We start from the raw sequence: 19,793 nt of genomic DNA, 5'->3' as shown, positions 1-19,793 counted from the left end.
AGGGGAGTTTATTTTTCCTATCTCTACTCCGTTGACTAGGGAACAGTTACCCCATTTCTGTAGGGCTGCCATGAAGTGAAAAGTAAAACATGTTGGCAAACCATAGCTCATAAATCTTTCCAGATAGTACACAATTAGCATCCCTCCGATTTACAAAGGATCTGATGAGCACTATGTTGAAATAAAAGAAGACTCTACACTCCCAATCCCATAGTTATCTACTTGGTAAATCAGCCATGTTCTTGCACTGAGATCACTTCTGTGTATGCGATGGTCTGTCTCACCACTGATATCAAAGGACAAATAGTTGGTAGGTCTCCTGCGAGCATCCACTCTTGTTCAGAGCAGGCAACTTCAAGGTGACCTCTAAAATGCTTAAATATTTTGAAAGAAGTTCTGCGGTTCCTTCCTCAATATAGTTTTCTTTACACTATGTTACATTCGCTGGTACATAGGAAGCAACTAAATGAAAGGATAAAGGGGTCTATGTATGAAGCCTCCAAGAGAAAAAATGCAGAGAGAAATAAAACACCAACCAAATGGCTTCTAATTGTCATTTTCAAACTTCGCCGGTAACATATCAGTTAGGAGCTGATTGGTCGGTACTTTATCTCTCTCCATGGCTTAGTAAATAGACCCCATAGAACCAAATAAAAAACACACAGGAGTGGTGATATATCACAAGTAGCATTTCTTTTACATGGAAAAACCTAAAATTCAAAATACTACAAACTTCAATCAAGATGACGCGGATTTGCTGAAATACTGTCTAAACAAAATTCTAAGTACATAGGGGTTTGAGCATCAAGCAGTGAAGAGAGTGGAGAAGTTGCCCATAGCAACCAATCAATTTCCAGCAGCGTAAATCAAGTACATTCCACAAAATGATAGGTAGAAGTTGATTGGTCTCCACTAGTCCATTTCTCTACTTTTTTTTACGGGTTGGGGCTGTTCTGCCGGTGGTCGGGATCCCGGCGGTCAGCATCCCGACGCTGGGATCCCAGCTTAGAATGCCGGCGGGGGGAGGGCGAGCAAAACAAAGACCCTTGCAGGCTTGGTACGCTCGCCACAGGTTCTATTCCCACTCTGTAGTTATGTGACCGGCGGTCACATAACTACATCCCTTTTTTACTGCATGATACATCAACCCCGTACAATCTTGGGTCAATACAAGGTACCAAGCAGCTTCCATACCACTCACTACGGGGAGATTCAATTATGGGCAATGTTCTCTGGGTGCCTCACATAATCTGAAGCTGTGCACACTTACCCATATTAGTGCACCACTAATATCCAGTAGATGCCTCATACAAGACTCCTACTGGACTTTGCGATTAATTAAATCTCCTCACAAGTGGAAAACTCAACTGTACGTACAATGGACACCATTTTTCAGATACATGTCTCAGTAATGCACATATGAAAAGCTATTCCATTCAGGGCTCAGTAGAAAACACACAGGAACTATCCAAATGGTCAGCATCTGTACAGGACACTAAGGGATCATTTCAATTGTGGGTAATGCCCGTGATGTGCCGATGCAATGGCTCAAAACAGTCAGCATAACAAGTGTCCCCATTATGCCCTGAATTACCCCCAAAATCATCCGGTAGAGCTGAGAATAAAATTCTACCATCTCGGGGCTACCATAACTGCGACATAGGAATGCAGTTGATTGCTATTAATTGCAGCGACCCCTAAATAAGACAGATGTTAGCTGCTAACCATGTTTCCTTTACTCTATAGTCACATTTAACATACAGCAGATTTTGTTATTTCAGTCGCTCAGCTCTTACCTCCATTTCTCCCAGCAATATATAATTAATGCAAAAAGGTAGAAAGACAGGAAAACGCCCAAACAGAACATCATCCCACCAACATACGTAGTCCCTGAAAAACAAAAACACAGAACGCATAAGCCACATGAAAAACAAAGAAACCTAACAAAAATGTCGCCAATTACTGAACATACGGCTAATTGCTGGGCTGACCAAGACTTCCAGGGTCTTCTGGCGATTTCCGTGCTCAACTGGAGTATCTAGAAGGCACAGCCATAAGCATTAGAAAGAACAGTAGAATGTGGTGTGGGGCTGACAGATGATGTTTGGGGCAAAAGAATGAAAGTACCACCTGGATTTAGTGGATAATAAGGCAGCCCACCGCCACAGGCTTCATCTTCAGTCTTTACAACAACCACAACATAGAAACCACCTTTCGAAAAATCTTTTCTCTGGAAGACAACATTAAAAAGCACATTCATTATAAAATCATTCATTGGCATGGCAATATGAGAGGAACAACTTCTATTTTATATTTAGAATATAGGATTGGTTTACTTTGGACATAAGTTATAAAGAAAAGAAAGAGGAGAGAAAAGGAAAACAGAATTACAACAGCTATTTCTGAAGCGGACATTATTGTGCAAGAGCAAGTCAGCCATACGCATGCATTGAGATACATAAGAATTGTCCCAGAAGCCAGGCAACAGCAGTATGTTCTTAGGTTCCTTGGCTCATGGGGTATGCCCAACTCTGATGTACAGAACAACTGAATATATTAAAAAAATGCAATTAATCCTCTATTAAAGTGATAGCTAGCTACATATCTAGCTAACTAGATAAACACGCATGATACATTTAACATAAAAAATAATCTAGTGCAAAAGGTATAATCACCTGAACAGTGATAGCAGCTTTCTTGGTCATTGTTTGATACATGCCAGTAAACGCCACATTGTTATCAAGGTCATACACTGGGCACTGTGAAGAGAAAAAGAATCCATGGTGATGGTAACTAGAACATGGTCTCCCAACCCCGCAAACAATGGGGCAGATGTATTAAGCATAATGCATTGATAAGTGAACAGTGATAACGCATAAGGCAATCAGCTCCTAACTGTCATTTTTCAAACCTGTAATGGTTGGCTGGTGCGTTATCACCTTTCACTTATCACTGCTTTATCACTTCTTCAGGCTTAATACATCTGCACTAAGTGTTACATTTGAAATATAGGCTGCTGTCTCATGGTTACGTTTTACAGGTCACTTTCGTGATAACAGCTACTTAAAAACATTTCAATAGTACTGTAGCTTATCAAATAGTTAGTACTGACATTATAATTGTGCCCACCAACATAGATCACACACAGTGCACACATTTCAAGACATTTATGTAAAACAGGTTTGTCAAAAAACGGCGCAGAGTACGAAAAACTGTCCGCAAGGTACCTAAATAGAAGAACAAATGTGATCGGAAAGGATGACATTGGAAACAATGGGTTTCAACAAAACATGTTTACATACTTTGCACGAGCTTTAAAACTGCTAGTAAAAATGCATGTGATTTGAAGCCAATGGTTATAAGACCTTAAAACCACAACACACTACATAAACAGCGCCAATATAACCCACAGACAAGCCATTTTGTACACACCTGAATATCCTGTATGGAGATGACAGAGCAGGGGAATGCGGACGGAGAAGAGACTTTTACAATCACGGAATCCACTTCCGCTGGAAAAAGATACTTAAAATACTGCAAACAGACAATAAGGAACATGGTAAATATAACTGAGGTCAGATATCAATTTCCAAGTTTGTGACAAAACTTTCTTTCATACATACTTCCTAAGCTGACTACAGGGACAGGCTCACAGCTACAGTATACAATATATTGCTAAGCAAAAGGAAAAAAGCTAACCTATCTACTTAGTGCACTATGGGTCGTTTTCCTTTTCATTTAGTAAGTGTCTCCTCAACTATTACAATAAAACAAGGCGGAAATGTCTAGGAACATACATATGTTGATTAGGTGTGCCGTCAGCTACATGTGGGACACTTTTCTATAACTGGAGGGCAATTCTTCATTGCACTCTGTTATATCATCATATAAGCCATGTCAATGTTTACCAGGTACCCCTAATGTCAGTGTCAGTAATGGATTACTTTGTACCCCCTGACGTCTGTCCTTTTTTATATGTCAGCCCCATACATTTTACAAGGACTTCATTCTCACTAATGCAGCAAAGTTATATGTCAATTTCAATTTAAGACTGAATTTGTCACAGAATCACCTGGGGGTACATGTCCCACAGATTTAGAAATCTGATATCACAATAGCTGAACTCATCAATAACCCAAGTATGCCTTATTTATACAGTATCATACTATTACCTCTATTCTATAGTATGAAAATTATTTTCCCACTTCACATTCACATACTGTATGCTGCCCTTATGTACAGAAGACTGCAGGAGGTGGGAAAAATAGGATTTTAAATTACCTCCAGGTAAATCCTTTTCTCGTAGTCCATAAGGGCTATTGGGGAGAGTACGATGGGGTATAGACGGGGTCCAAAGGAGCCGGTGCACTTTAAAATTTCTTCACTGGGTGTGCTGGCTCCTCCCCTCTATGCTCCCTCTCACAGGCAGTTATAGGTAAAACAGTGCCCTAAGGAGAAAGGACATATATGAGAGAAGGAATATAACAACAACGAGTGGTGAGATTTATATACCAGCACACCACTAACATACAACAACCAGCAACGGCTGGTAACCAAACAGCAATAGCTGAACAGGTAACCACATAAAAGAGAACCTGCAGAAAAGTCAACGCACTGAGGCTGGTGCCCAATATCCCTTATGGACTACGAGAAAATGGATTTACCGGTAGGTAATTAAAATACTATTTTCTCTAGCATCCATAAGGGGTATTGGGGTGACTTAGGAGGTAATTCTGAGTTGATCGCAGCAGCAAGTTTGTTAGCAATTGGGCAATACCATGTGCACTGCAGGGGGGGGGGCAGATATAACATTTGCAGAGAGAGTTAGACATTGCTCCTGCATTTCTTTTCTGCCCAGAGGAGTATCCTTGGCACCTCTCGCATAAAGGCTCTGCTTTTTGTCCCTCCTTGCCGATTGATGTACGCCACTGCTGTGGCGTTGTCTGACTGTACTTGGATCGAGTTATCCTTGGGTAGAGGAGAGGCCTGAAGTAGAGCATTGTAGATCGCCCAAAGTTCCAGAATGTTAATCAGAAGGAGGGCTTCGTGGGCTGACCTACTGCCCTGGTACTGAGCCCCCTGGGTTACAGCACCCATCCTCGCAGACTCACATCCGTCCTGAGGAGTATCCAATCCTGGATCCCAAAACTTCGGTCTTCCAGTAGGTTGGAGGACCGCAGCCACCACAGGAGAGAAATCCTGGCCTGAGGTGACAGCCGTATTATCCGGTGCATCTGAAGTGCTCTCACTGTGTCCCCTGGGAGGAACACCTTCCGGGTCACAGTATCAAGCAACGTCTCCAGGAACAGGAGCTGTTAGCTCCAGGTGGGACTTCTGTAAATTGAGGATACAACGGTGTGTCAGAAGTTGGATAGTGCCTGTCAGCGTCCGGAGTCTTACCGGCACGCTGGGGCCGCGGGGCTGGCTTCCTTGGCGATGTGCGGGCAGCGGCGGAGGTGGGCTGCTGCGCCGGATCCGTGGGCAGCAGTAGCGGCGGTGAGGGGGTCCGCTCGTGGCGGCGGGATGCCGCTACAGCGGGTCGCTCTTGCTGAGCTGTTGCTAGGAGACCAGGGGCAGTGAGCATTGTGGCTTTGCAAAAAGGTCTGCATTACTGGGCGCCGCCATGTTGGAGACCAAGTTTTAAGCATAGTTCCTGTTTCCTATTTCTTCCAGCCAATCCAGGGGAAGCTCTCCCTATAAAAGGGGGCTGGTTTAGGACAGGGATGCCAGTGCTTCAAGTTACAACCCTGTTGTAGGTGCTTTAAGCCTGTGCTCCCAGGATTCCTGCTGTATTCTGGTTCCTCCTGATCCTGTTTGGTCGGTTCTCTGTTGCTGCTGCAGCCCTGCCGTCTCTAGCCTGTTACTGCCTGTGGAAGCGCTCCTTGAAAACCCGGTCCAGTAAGACTCTTTGGGCACAGTCGGCCCCGGATCTTCTGCCTCGTCTTTCAAGGCACACTCCACAGATCACCTTCACCAGCCACGCCTTTGTACCACCGACCACAGCCTGCAGATTATTATCTTCAGCCTCGTTTAACAAACCACAGTCCACAGTCCTTGTCTCCAGCCACGTCTTCAACCACCATCCACAGTTCTACAGTTCATCATCTACAGTCTCGTCTTTCAAATCACAATCCACAGTTCTTCGCCCCCTGCCACGTCTTTAACCATCGTGCTCCAGCCTCGGTCCTCTACCTCAGCCCTGTACATAATAAATACTTTCCATTGACTCTCAAACCCTGCCTACGTTCTTCATTGCTCCATGTCCAATGCAAAGGAACTATATCCAGCCCCCTCATCTGGTTCATTCACAGCCTGCTACCTCCTCGGGCAAATCTCAGCTGCCGGATCCTCAAACTTTGCTAGACGTGACAGTGCGGTCTAAATCGAGCAAATAATAATAATAATAATAATTTTATTTATATAGCGCTCTTTCTCCAATATGACTCAAGGCGCTTAACAGATACATTGCATAATATAGTACAGAAAATAATGAAGTACATTTTCATAAAATACAGAAGCATGAAGATACTAAAAGGGACATTATGGAAATGCTTGAGTAAACAGAAATGTCTTGAGTCTACTTTTGAACGATTCTATAGTTGGGGCCTCTCGCACTGTGCGGGGAAGTGAGTTCCATAGAGTCGGAGCCGCATGACTAAAAGCTCGACCCCCAGATGAATTACGGTAGATTGTAGGTACTGCTAAAAGTCCTTCATCTACAGATCGCAGTAATCGAGTGGGGCAGTATGGGGTCAGAAGCTGTTTCAGGTACCTTGGGCCTTGGTCATGTAATGCTTTGAAACTCAGTAAGCCAATCTTGAAGATGATTCGCCATCGTACAGGCAGCCAGTGAAGGGAGTAGAGGATGGGTGTTATGTGGCTAGAACGGGGCTGGTTGGTTAATAGCCTGGCAGCTGTGTTTTGCACCAGCTGTAAGCGCTGCAATTCTTTTGCTGGTAGACCAAGGTAGAGGGCATTACAGTAGTCTAAACGAGATGATACAAATGCATGTATGACTTTTGGCATATCATCTGAGGGAATTAAGTGCTTGATTCTGGCTATGTTCCTCAGGTGAAAGAATGAGGATTTGATTGTGGCTGATATCTGATGTTTAAGTGTCAAGCCACCATCCAGGACAACGCCAAGATTCCGCACACGATCACTGGTCTGTAATTCTGAATCCCCGAGTGTAAGTCCAGTTGGCTGGCTATGCTCAGTCTTGTCCTTTGATGTTGCGGTCGTATCATAAGGACCTCTGTTTTATCCGGGTTCAGTCGCAGCCAACTGGCGCTCATCCACTCCTGTAGTTCAGCTAGACAGCCATTTAGGGTTGCTATTGGGTTATCAGTGCCCGGAGCAAAGGACAAGTACAGTTGTGTATCATCTGCATAGCAGTGGTAGACCAGGCCATGGCGCCTGATTATTTCGCCCAATGGGAGCATGTATACTGCAAAAAGCATGGGGGATAGTATAGAACCTTGTGGGACACCACATGGCAATGGCACTGGTGGTGATGAGTATAATCCAGATGATACTCTCTGTGACCTGCCTGTGAGAAATTATTTGAACCATTTTAGGACTGTGCCATCCAGACCACAGAAATGTATCAGTCGCTCAATCAGAAGCCCATGGTCCACGTTATCAAATGCTGCCGAGAGATCCAGAAGAATTAATATTGAACACTCACCTCTGTCTTTTGCCATCAGAAGATCATTTAACACACACACCAGGGCTGTTTCAGTGCCATGTCTTCTCCTGAATCCTGATTGAAATGGATCATAAATATCATGGGTTGTCAGGCGGGTTTCCAGTTGATTTGCAACGACTTTCTCAATAACCTTTCCTAGGAAAGGAAGGTTTGATACCGGTCTGTAGTTGGTCATGCAGTCGGGATCTAAATTAGGTTTTTTAAGAAGCGGTCTAACAATTGCTTCCTTTAGGGGTTCAGGAAAAATGCCTGTCTGCAAAGAGCATTGAACAATTTTTGTAAAGACAGGACCAATTATATCCATACAACCTATTAGAAGCTTGGTTGAGGCTGGGTCCAGATCACAGGTGGTGGGACGCAAAATCCGAACAATTTCAGCCGTGTCCTTTACATCCACTGGATCAAAGCTGGTCCATGAAGGCAGGTAGCTTATATTGGCAGGCTTTGTAGTTTGGCACTCCTTTGATGGCACTGTGGAGATTCCAGCCCGGATGGTGGATATTTTATCTGCAAAGAAGTTTGCAAACTCGTTGCATCTTGCCTGGGAGAGGGTCTCATCAGTCTGCAGGCATGCTGGCTTGCAAAGCATCTCCACTGTGCGGAAAAGTTGAGCTGGCCTATTGTTTGCTGCTGTGATCTCATTTGACAGGAACTGTGCTTTCTTACGAGTGATTGTCGATTGATATTCTTCGCTATGCTTTATTAGTTTTATTTTGTCATCCACTAGGTTAGTCTTCCTCCATCGTCTTTCCAGTCTACGCCCCCTTTTCTTGAGCTCACTAACACTGTTGTCGAACCATGGAGCTTGACGTTGTGGTTTACGAGGTCTTAAACGCTCAGGGGCGATAATATCAATTGCAGCCATAACATCCCTATTATAATAACGGACTAGGGAACAGGGATCTTCACAGGCACCCAGTATAGCAGAGAGATCCAGATTTGCTGCAAGAGCCTGGGGAGTCGTACCACTCCTTGGACGATACCTGGTCAACTCCACGGGCAGAGATCTTATTTGAGGGGTTGCAACTGAGAACCAGAGGAAGTAGTGGTCTGATCAGATGACTGGGTTTATTTTTAGGTCAGTGACTTCTAATCCAATCTGAAAGACAAGGTCGAGAGTGTGACCACTTTTATGTGTGGCAGAGGGAATGACCTGTGTGAAGCCCAGACCATTCATTGTGCACAGGACGTCTTGGCCAATTAAGCTCCCGGTCTTCCAGGCCTGCAAGCACTGCTCACAAGTTTTCCACCTGGAATTTGAAAACCTTTAGGTAAGGGTTCAAGGATTTTAGATCCAAAATTGGCCTTATCGAACTGTCCGGTGTCGGTACCACGAACAGGTTGGAGTAGTAACCCTTTCCCTTTTGTTGCAGTGGCACAGGAACAATGACTTGAGACTGGAACAATTTTTGGATGGCATGTTACCGCGTAACACGCGTATCCTCCAAAGCTGGTAAGCTTGATTTGAAAAATCGTTGGGGAGGAGCGCCATTGAACTCCAGTTTGTAGCCCTGAAAGATGAGGTCCTCAGGTTCTGCTGCCACCTCAAGATCCCCTCGGGGTGGGTGGGCACAGTCATGCAGAGGCCTCAGTGGAAGCAGAACTGATGCTCTCCTGAGAGCCTGCAACGGATGGGTTTCCTGTCTCTTCTCTGGTACCTCTAGTCGCAGTGGAGACACCTCTGGCCCTAGAAAGAAATCTGTTCGACCGAAAGAACTGAACAGACGGCCCGGCTAGGAACGCCTAGCCAGCCAGGCTCGAGGGGAGAAACATGGATTTCCCTGCAGTGACTTTGGAAATCCACGTATCCAACTCAACCCCAAACAGCCATTCCCCAGAAAAGGGGAGGGACTCCCCACTGCGCTTAGATTCTGCATCCGCTATCCACTGATGCAACCATAAGGCCCTGCGCGCCGACACCTCCATGGCAGAAGTCCTAGATTAATATTGCCCATCTCCTTGAGCGAGTCACACAGGACGCGTGCAGTGTCCTGAATGTTCTTCAGGAGAGTCACCGTAGTAACCAGAGGCATACAGTATCCCGGAGAGGCCCTCCTGAATTTCAGTAGCCCACGTATGAATGGCATGGGTCATCCAGCTACCTGCCATGACCGGCCTTTGCGATACACCCACTGCTGTGTAGATAGACTTTAGTGTATGCTCTATTTTTCTGTCCCCAGGGTCCTTTATGGTAAAGTATCACGGGGCAGGCAGCACCGCCGTTTTTGTCAAGAGACTGATACGTCAACCCCCGGGGGTTCATCACAGAATTTCCTACCTTCAGGAGCAAATGGGAAAGTGCAAAAATCTTTTTGACACTTGGTATTTTTTGTCTGGATTTTTCCAGGCTATCTTAAATAGGTCATCTAACTCTGCAGAATCAAGGAAAGTGACATTAGGTTTGTTTTGTGTAAAGAAAAACGACTGCTGTGACGCAGCATCCTCTAGAGGGAGCTTTAACACTTGCCTTATAGCCAGAATGAGGGGTTCAATACCCTGAGCAGAAGCGGAATCCCCACTAACGGGATACAAGTCATCCCCATCCTCCTGTATATCTCTGAATCAGAGAGTAGAGCAGGTAAAGCACGCTTTTGTGCTCCTGAGTGAGAGAGGGGAGGCTGTGTAACATCTGCCCTAGCAGCTAAGTCTGCGACAGCCTGTTATAGTAGCTGAGGTTTCTGAACATTAGCAGTGAGTTGTGATGACATATCAGACATCAGTTTTCAGAGCCTCTAGCCAAGAGAGCTCTGGACACTCTCCCCCAGCCCCTTCACCGATTTGTGAAGGTTGGCTGCATTGTTCACATGAAACAGAATCAGTAGATAAGAGAGATAATCTGGTGTGGCATACATTACAGAGTTTGTGTTTACCCATGTTTACAGTAATCACGACATACACACAGATCGTAATATTGATAAAGCCTGCCCTTAATGTATGTGAGAGGAGACACACAGAGAAAGACACCAGCACACCTTTAGCTGCACAGCCCCAGTGAGGCTGTCAGCTAACTATATCACAGTGAAACACTAATAAATTCTGTCCTGTAGAGGACACAGATTGTGTACAACAGCGGCTCTCCCCTTTGCTACACCCTGTAACAGTTTTCCAGCGTGTCTTGGGAGTCAGAAGAGCTGTGTGTGCTGGTTGCTGCTGCATTAAGCAGAGGAAGGCGCCAAAATGCCTCTGCTCCCGCTCTGAGGTAGCTCCGCTCCCCCCCACCCCGCAATGGCGCCGGAGCTACAGTAATTTTTATACTGGCAATGTCTCCTATCATGCTTAAAAACATCACACAAGTGCTAGTTTAAGGCATCTTGAGCCAGTTTACACGGGGGGCTCTAGCGGGTCCCCCACATGAGGGTCCCATATGCCGTGCCCACATTCAGCCGCACTTTGAACCGGGGGGCCCTCTTAGCGGGGCCTCCGATTTGTACTCACCACAGACGTCACCTTCAGGCATATGTTAGGGGTGTGTGGCGTGCTGCGATTGCGACAGCTAAGGTGCAGTGCCCTGCTGAACAAACAACCTCTCAGGACGGTAGTCCTGCAGCAGGGAAGCGGTTCTGACACCTCGCAAGGCCGGTGACCACCCCCCTAACTACCACAGTGCAGGTATGCGGTTGCCCAGACAGCATACCAAAAATAGTTAAAGTTTAAAAGAAATTGAAGAAAACCCTCTGGAGCTACAGAGATGTGCATCCTCTCCTGAGGGCACTTTTATCTAAACTGCTTTGTGGGAGGGGGCATAGAGGCAGCACACCTAGTGAAGAAATTTTAAGTGCACTGGCTCCTTTGGACCCCATCTATACTCCATCATACTAAGTCTTCCCAATATCCCTTATGGATGCAAGAGAAATAGGTGTGTAACAGAGCTCGGGCAGCCCTGGCATGCAAGGTTTAGTTACTTCGCACAGGGTGGTTTTGTTTAACGTTCCTTCATCCTTTTCTGAGATGAAGCAAGAAGGGGAGAAAACAAACTCAATTCTTCAATATGCCAAAGAATTTCCTTTTAAGCAAAGAAAACCAGAAAACACCTGGTTGGAAGAGGAGGTCAAGACAACTACTCCCTATAGGGATTCAGTATGAACAACAACAGAGCATCAGGCAAACCTGATACAACCATAACATAACCCTTATGTAAGCAATAACTATATACAAGTATTGCAGAAGAAGTCCGCACTTGGGACGGGCGCCCAGCATCCACTACGGACTACGAGAAATAGATTTACCGGTAAGTAAAATCTTATTTTCTCTAACGTCCTAGTGGATGCTGGGGACTCCGTAAGGACCATGGGGATTATACCAAAGCTCCCAAACGGGCGGGAGAGTGCGGATGACTCTGCAGCACCGAATGAGCAAACACAAGGTCCTCATCAGCCAGGGTATCAAACTTGTAGCACTTTGCAAAGGTGTTTGAACCTGACCAAGTAGCCGCTCGGCAAAGCTGTAATGCCGAGACCCCTCGGACAGCCGCCCAAGAAGAGCCCACCTTCCTTGTGGAGTGGGCTTTTACCGATTTTGGAAGCGGCAATCCAGCCGCAGAATGAGCCTGCTGGATCGTGTTACAGATCCAGCGAGCAATAGTTTGCTTTGAAGCAGGAGCACCCAGCTTGTTGGATGCATACATGATAAACAGCGACTCAGTTTTCCTAACTCTAGCCGTTCTGGCTACATGAATCTTCAAAGCCCTGACTACATCCAGTAACTCGGAATCCTCCAAGTCACGAGTAGCCACAGGCACCACAACAGGTTGGTTCATATGAAAAGATGACACCACATTTGGCAGAAATTGCGGATGAGTCTGCAATTCTGCCCTGTCCATATGGAAAACCAAATAGGGGCTTTTATGTGACAAAACCGCCAATTTTGACCCACGCCTAGCCGAAGCCAAGGCTAATAGCATGACCACCTTCCACGTGAGATATTTTAACTCCACGGTTTTAAGTGGCTCAAATCAGTGTGATTTCAGGAAATTCAACACCACGTAAAGATCCCAAGGTGCCACTGGGGGCACAAACGGGGGCTGAATATGCAGCACTCCCTTTACAGACGTCTGAACTTCAGGTAGAGAAGCTAGTTCTTTTTGAAAGAAAATGGATAGGGCCGAAATCCGGACCTTAATAGACCCCAATTTCAGGCCCAAAGTCACTCCCGACTGAAGGAAGTGAAGGAAACGGCCCAGCTGGAATTCCTCTGTAGGGACATACCCGGCCTCACACCAAGCAACATATTTTCGCTGTATACGGTGATAATGTTTAGCCGTCACGTCCTTCCTAGCCTTTATTAGCGTAGGAAGAACCTCATCCGGAATCCCTTTTTCTACTAGGATCCGGCGTTCAACCGCCCTGCCGTCAAACGCAGCCGCGGTAAGTCTTGGAACAGACAAGGTCCCTGAAGCAACAAATCCTGCCTTAGAGGCAGAGGCCATGGGTCCTCAGCGAGCATTTCTTGCAGCTCTGGATACCAAGTCCCTCTAGGCTAATCCAGAACAATGAGTATTGTTCTCACTCCTCTTTTCCTTACGATTCTCAGCACCTTGGGTATGAGAGGAAGAGGAGGAAACACATAAACCGACTGGAACATCCACGGTGTCACCAGTGCGTCTACAGTTATCGCCTGAGGGTCTCTTGACCTGGCGCAATACCTCTGTAGCTTTTTGTTGAGGCGGGATGCCATCATGTCCACCTGTGGCAGTTCCCACCGACCTACAATCTGCGCGAAGACTTCTTGATGAAGTCCCCACTCTCCCGGGTGGAGGTCGTGCCTGCTGAGGAAGTCTGCTTCCCAGTTGTCCACTCCCGGAATGAACACTGCTGACGGTGCTCATACGTGATTCTCCGCCCATCGAAGAATTCTGGTGGCTTCCGCCATCGCCACCCTGCTCCTTGTGCCGCCTTGGCGGTTTACATGAGCCACTGCGGTGATGTTGTCTGATTGAATCAGCACCGATTGGTTGCGAAGCAGGGTCTCCGCTTGACTTAAGGCGTTGTATATGGCCCTTAGTTCCAGGATATTGATGTGAAGGCAAGTCTCCTGACTTGACCACAGCCCTTGGGAACTTCTTCCCTGAGTGACTGCCCCCCACCCTCGGAGGCTTGCATCCGTGGTCACCAGGACCCAGTACTGAATGCTGAACCTGCGGCCCTCGAGAAGTTGAGTACTCTGCAGCCACCACAGAAGAGACACCCTGGCCCTGGGGGATAGGGTGATCAGCCGATGCATCTGTAGATGCGATCCGGACCACTTGTCCAACAGATCCCATTGAAAAGGTCCTCGCATGGAACCTGCCGAAAGGAATGGCCTCGTATGACGCCACCATCTTTCCCAGTACTCTCGTGCAGTGATGCACCGACACTTGTTTTGGTTTTAAGAGGTCTCTGACCAGTGTCATGAGCTCCCGAGCCTTCTCCGTCGGGAGAAAAACCTTCTTCTGGTCTGTGTCCAGAATCATGCCCAGGAAGGGCAGACGCATCGTAGGAATCAGCTGCGACTTTGGAATATTCAGAAACCAGCCGTGCTGTTGTAACACTTCCCGAGAGCGTGTTACACTAATCAGCAACTGCTCTCTGGACCTCGCCTTTATGAGGAGATCGTCCAAGTATGGGATAATTGTGACTCCTTGCTTTCGCAGGAGCACCATCATTACCGCCATTACCTTGGTAAATATTCTCGGTGCCGTGGACAGACTAAACGGCACCGTCTGGAATTGGTAATGACAATCCTGTACCACAAATCTGAGGTACTCCTGATGAAGTGGATAAACGGGGACATGAAGGTAAGCATCCTTTATGTCCAGAGACACCATAAAATCCCCCTCCCTTGCGATGACCGCTCTGAGCGATTTCATCTTGAACTTGAACTTTTCAAGTATATGTTCAGGGATTTTAAATTCAATATGGGTCTGACCGAACCATCTGGTTTCGGGACTACAACATGGTCGAATAATAACCCCCTCCTTATTGAAGGAGGGGAACCTTGACCACCACCTGTTGAAGATACAATCTGTGAATTGCAGTTAACCCTCTTTCCCTCTCGGGGGGGGGGGGGGGGGGGGGGGGCGGCAGGGCCTTCAGTGAGGAGGCATCTTCACAAAGTCCAGCTTTTATCCCTGAGACACAATATCTATTGCCTAGGGATCTAACAGGGAGTGAACCCACTTGTGGCTGAACTTACAAAAGGGTGCCCCCACCGGGCCTAGCTCCGCCTGGATTTTCGTAGAGGCCGGGGAGGACTTCTTTTTTACTGGGAACTAGCTGTGTTGTGCAGCTGGTTTCCTCTGCCCCCGCCTCTGGCAAGAAAAGACGCACCTCGGACTTTCTTGTTTCTTTGTTCGAAAGGCTGCAGTTGATAAGGACGTGCTTTCCTAGGCTGTGCAGGAATATAAGGCAAAATATTAGAATTACCAGCTATAGCTGTGGAGACCAGGTCCGAGAACCCTTCTCCACACAATCCTCAGCCTTCCATATGCCACTTAAGTTGGCATCATCTGTCCATTGCATATTCTACAGGATACGTCAAGCAGAAATCGACATAGCTTTGCCTCTAGGACCCAGTATACTCATGTCTCTTTGGGCATGTTTTATGATATATATCTCTTAAGACAGCATCTTTAATATATATATATATATATATATATATATATAAATAAATATATCTCTACATATACATATATATATATATATATATATATATATATATATATATATATATATATATATATATATACACACACATACATACATACTAGGGTCTCAATTTCTGCTGATAAGGTACCTGTCCACGCTGCCACAGCGCTATAAACCCATGCCGACACAATCGCCGGTCTGAGTAGTGTACCAAAATGTGCACGCTATCTGCAGGATCCCTGAGGATAGCTGTTAAATCAGGGCTACCTTTTGGGCAAACGTGACACCCTAGGGGAAGATTCCCATCACATCCTGGCCCTAGTGGGTAAAGGATACTGCCTGACAATTCTTTGTGGGAAGCTGCAGTCTCTTGTCTGGAGATTCCTGCTCTTTTTCCTCATGAGAGGAGGGAAATTTAACTCCGCTTTCTTCCCCTTAACATGTGTACCCTTGTGTCAGGGACAGATGAGTCATCAGTGATATGCAAATCATCTTTATTACAATAATCATATATTGAATACTTTTCTGCCATTTTGGCTGTAACTTTGCATTATCGTAGTCGACACTGGAGTCAAACTCCGTGTCAATAGCAGTGTCTATTATTTTGGATAGTGAGCATTGTGAGACTCTGAAGGTCTCTGCGCCATAGGGACAGACATGGGTAGAGTTCCTGTCTGTTCTCTAATCTTTTGTGCAATAAATTCACCTTAGCACTTACACATATCCAAACAGGTGTCGGCGTTGTCGACGGAGACACCCTCTCACACACATATTAGCTCCATCTCCTCCTTAGGGGAGCCTTTTACCTCAGACATGTCGACACACACGTACCGACACACCACACACACAGGGGATGCTCTATTTGAAAACAGTTCCCCCACAAGGCCCTTTGGAGAGACAGAGAGAGAGTATGCCAGCACACACCCCAGCGCTATATGACCCAGGAATCACACAGTAAACGTAGTGTTAACCCAGTAGCTGCTGTATATTGTTTTTACGCAAAATTTATGTGCCCCTCCTCTCTTTTTCACCCTCTTCTATCATGCTTCTGCAGGGGAGAGCCTGGGGAGCTTCCTCTCAGCGGAGCTGTGGAGAGAAAATGGCGCTGGTGAGTGCTGAGGAAGAAGCCCCGCCCCCTCAGCGGCGGGCTTCTGTCCCGCGATTTTGTGTAAAATAATGGCGGGGGCTCATGCATATATACAGTGCCCAACTGTATATATGCCCACTTTGCCAAGAGGTCTCTAATTGCTGCCCAGGGCGCCCCCCCCTGCGCCCTGCACCCTACAGTGACCAGAGTGTGTGGGTGTAATGTGGGAGCAATGGCGCACAACTGCAGTGCTGTGCGCTACCTCATATGAAGACAGGAGTTTTCTGCCGACGATTTTGAAGTCTTCTTGCTTCTCTCGCCTTCTGGCTCTGCGAGGGGGACGGCGGCGCAGCTCCGGGATCGGACGACCAAGGGCGAGTTACTGTGTTCGGTCCCTCTGGAGCTAATGGTGTCCAGTAGCCTAAGAAGCCCGACCTAACCGCAGTTAGTAGGTTTGCTTCTCTTCCCTCAGTCCCACGTAGCAGAGAGTCTGTTGCCAGCAGATCTCTCTGAAAATAAAAAAAACTTAACAAAATACTTTCTTATTAGCAAGCTCAGGAGAGCTCACTAAAGTGCACCCAGCTCTGTCCGGGCACAGATTCTAACTGAGGTCTGGAGGAGGGACATAGAGGGAGGAGCCAGTGCACACCAGTAGTCCTAATTCTTTCTTAGAGTGCCCTGTCTCCTGCGGAGCCCGTCTATTCCCCATGGTCCTTACGGAGTCCCCAGCATCCACTAGGACGTTAGAGAAAAAAAGTGGGTCCCAGGGACCCCTCACTTTTAAAAATTGGGGTCCTACCTGTCCTTTTCTGGGTCCCATTGGAATGAAGGTTCTTATTAATCTTATTAAGGATTCAAATATAAAAACACATACTTGATTTGGACACTACAAAAGTGTAGCAGGAGGGGGGAAGTGACGGTGCTGCTGGGCTGTGTAGCATACAGGACACTCTGCACCAGAGTTGTAACTAGACATTTTGGTGCCCTTGTGGCAGAAAGTTAATTGGTGCTCCCCCTCCCAAAATCTAAAGCATGGAGAGTGCGCACCAAAGATGCGCAGCAAAAATTGAGGGGCGTGGCCACATAATAGTGCCAATTCACATTACACAACACAGTAGTGCCACTTATACACACTGCACCAGGTAAAGCACATTATACACACTGCACCAGGTAGAGCACATTATACACACTGCACCAGGTAGAGCACATTATACACAATGCACCAGGTAGAGCACGTTATACAAACTGCACCAGGTAGAGCACATTATAAACATTGCACCAGGTAGATCATATTATAAACATTGCACCAGGTAGAGCACATTATACACACTGCACCAGGTAGAGCACATTATACACACTGCACCAGGTAGACCACATTATACACACTGCACCAGGTAAAGCACATTATACACACTGCACCAGGTAGAGCACATTATACACACTTTACCAGGTAGAGCACATTATACACACTGCACCAAGTAAAGCACATTATACACACTGCACCAGGTAGAGCACATTATACACACTGCACCAGGTAGAGCACATTATACACACTGCACCAGGTAGAGCACATTATACACACTGCACCAGGTAGAGCACATTATACACACTGCACCAGGTAGAGCACATTATACACACTGCACCAGGTAGAGCACATTATACACACTGCACCAGGTAGAGCACATTATACACACTGCACCAGGTAGAGCACATTATACACACTGCACCAGGTAGAGCACATTATACACACTGCACCAGGTAGATCACATTATACACATTTCGCCAGGTAGAGCACATTATACAAACTGCACCAGGTAGAGCACATTATAAACATTGCACCAGGTAGATCACATTATAAACATTGCACCAGGTAGAGCGCGTTATAAACATTGCATCAGGTAGAGCGCGTTATAAACATTGCACCAGGTAGAGCGCGTTATAAACATTGCACCAGGTAGAGCGCATTACACACATTGCACCAGGTAGAGCACGTTATGCACATTGCACCAGGCAGAGCACATTATGCACACTGCACCAGGTAGAGCATGTCATGCACACTGCATCAGGTAGAGCAAGTTATAAACATTGCAAAAGATAGAGCACATATAAACAATGCACAGCTAGAGCGCGTTTTACACATTGCACCAGGTAGAGTGTGTTATACACATTGCACCAGGTGACCACTTAGACACATTGCAGCCACTATCTCAGACCCCCAGTCGTCGTCCCCATACACAGTGATCGCGGGTGTCAGTGGAGGGGGTGTCCACGGTGATCGCGGATGTCAGCCGGGGAGGGTGGTGTCCACAGAGATTGCGCGGGAAGGGGGTGCCCACAGTCATCGCATGTGTCAGTGGGGGTGCAGACGGGAGGGTTGATGACTGACAAGTAGTGCAGCAGCTCTGGTCCTCTTCCTGCTCTGGTGCTACAGCGATGGCCACAGAGCCCAGTGTGACAGATGTAGGAGCCCGCTCACATCTAAACCTCCCACCCAGCACATATAAAGCAACCAGCTCTCACCTCTCCTCCCCGCACAACACAGTCACCGGCACACATGCCCCCCTTCCCCGCAGCACATACATAGTCACCAGCTCTCACCCCTGACTTCCCCTGCCGGAACAGCACATATAGGGGGATATTCAATTATCCGCAAATTCGCGGCAATTTTGCGCCCGAAAATTTTTCGCGGCAATCGGCCGAAAATTGCCGCGAAAACGCTCCGTTTTTCCATTTTCCGCAAATTCGCGGCAATTTTTCGCCCGAAATTTTTTTCGCGGTAATCGCCCGAAAATTGCCGCGAAAACGCTCCATTTTTCGACCTATTCAATTCCGACCGGGTTTCACGTGAAAATTCTTGCAGTGAAAAGTGCAGGTGAAAATGGGGAAATCAGCCTGTACCCCAAAAAATGCTAAACTAACATAGGAAAACAGAAGAGAAGTGTGTTAGAGATCATATTAGAGAGTTTTTGGGGACTTAAATTGTGTGAAATGGCGGTTATATGCATTTTTTTTTAAATGCAAAAAAATGATAGAAAGCAAGTTTTTTTGAGCAAAATAAATGCTCTCATTAAATTTGGGGTACATGAAAATGGGTATAAGTATATATTTGGGTCATTTTAGGGTACTTTAAAAAAAAAAGTAGCAACAGACCGATTACTCCCATCTGCAAGCCTAAAAAACACCTGTCCCACTCATAAAGCACCCCAATATACCTGTCCCATACCTTGAACCCCAATTTCCATCACTTTTTACTTTTTCACCCCGAAAATGACGTCATTATTGGCCAATTAAAAATAATTAAAAACTTCAACGTGCCTAATTAGTCATAAAGGGGGGTGTCCCAGGAGTTCTGTACCATATCCAAAAAATTTTACCT

The 19,793-nt window shown here is 46.4% G+C and overlaps 1 protein-coding gene across 5 annotated transcripts in view; it reads right to left on the bottom strand.

Annotated features, from left to right (window-relative positions):
* The window catches only part of SIDT2 (SID1 transmembrane family member 2), a 106,918-nt gene that overhangs the window by 46,614 nt on the left and 40,511 nt on the right, over positions 1-19,793 (bottom strand). For all 5 annotated transcript variants that reach the window (XM_063943305.1, XM_063943304.1, XM_063943301.1 and 2 more), the window contains 5 exons: positions 3,433-3,534; positions 2,676-2,759; positions 2,131-2,230; positions 1,973-2,038; positions 1,797-1,890 (listed from right to left, as the gene is read on the bottom strand). In XM_063943305.1, the coding sequence (XP_063799375.1) occupies positions 1,797-1,890; positions 1,973-2,038; positions 2,131-2,230; positions 2,676-2,759; positions 3,433-3,534 (446 nt within the window). The remainder of the gene's footprint in view (positions 1-1,796; positions 1,891-1,972; positions 2,039-2,130; positions 2,231-2,675; positions 2,760-3,432; positions 3,535-19,793) is intronic.

Source organism: Pseudophryne corroboree, chromosome 10 (assembly GCF_028390025.1).
Source record: "Pseudophryne corroboree isolate aPseCor3 chromosome 10, aPseCor3.hap2, whole genome shotgun sequence".
In the NCBI taxonomy this organism is placed as follows: Eukaryota; Metazoa; Chordata; class Amphibia; order Anura; family Myobatrachidae; genus Pseudophryne; species Pseudophryne corroboree.
The sequence above is the reverse complement of the archived record's forward strand: the minus strand, read 5'-3'. Positions and strand labels throughout refer to the sequence as shown.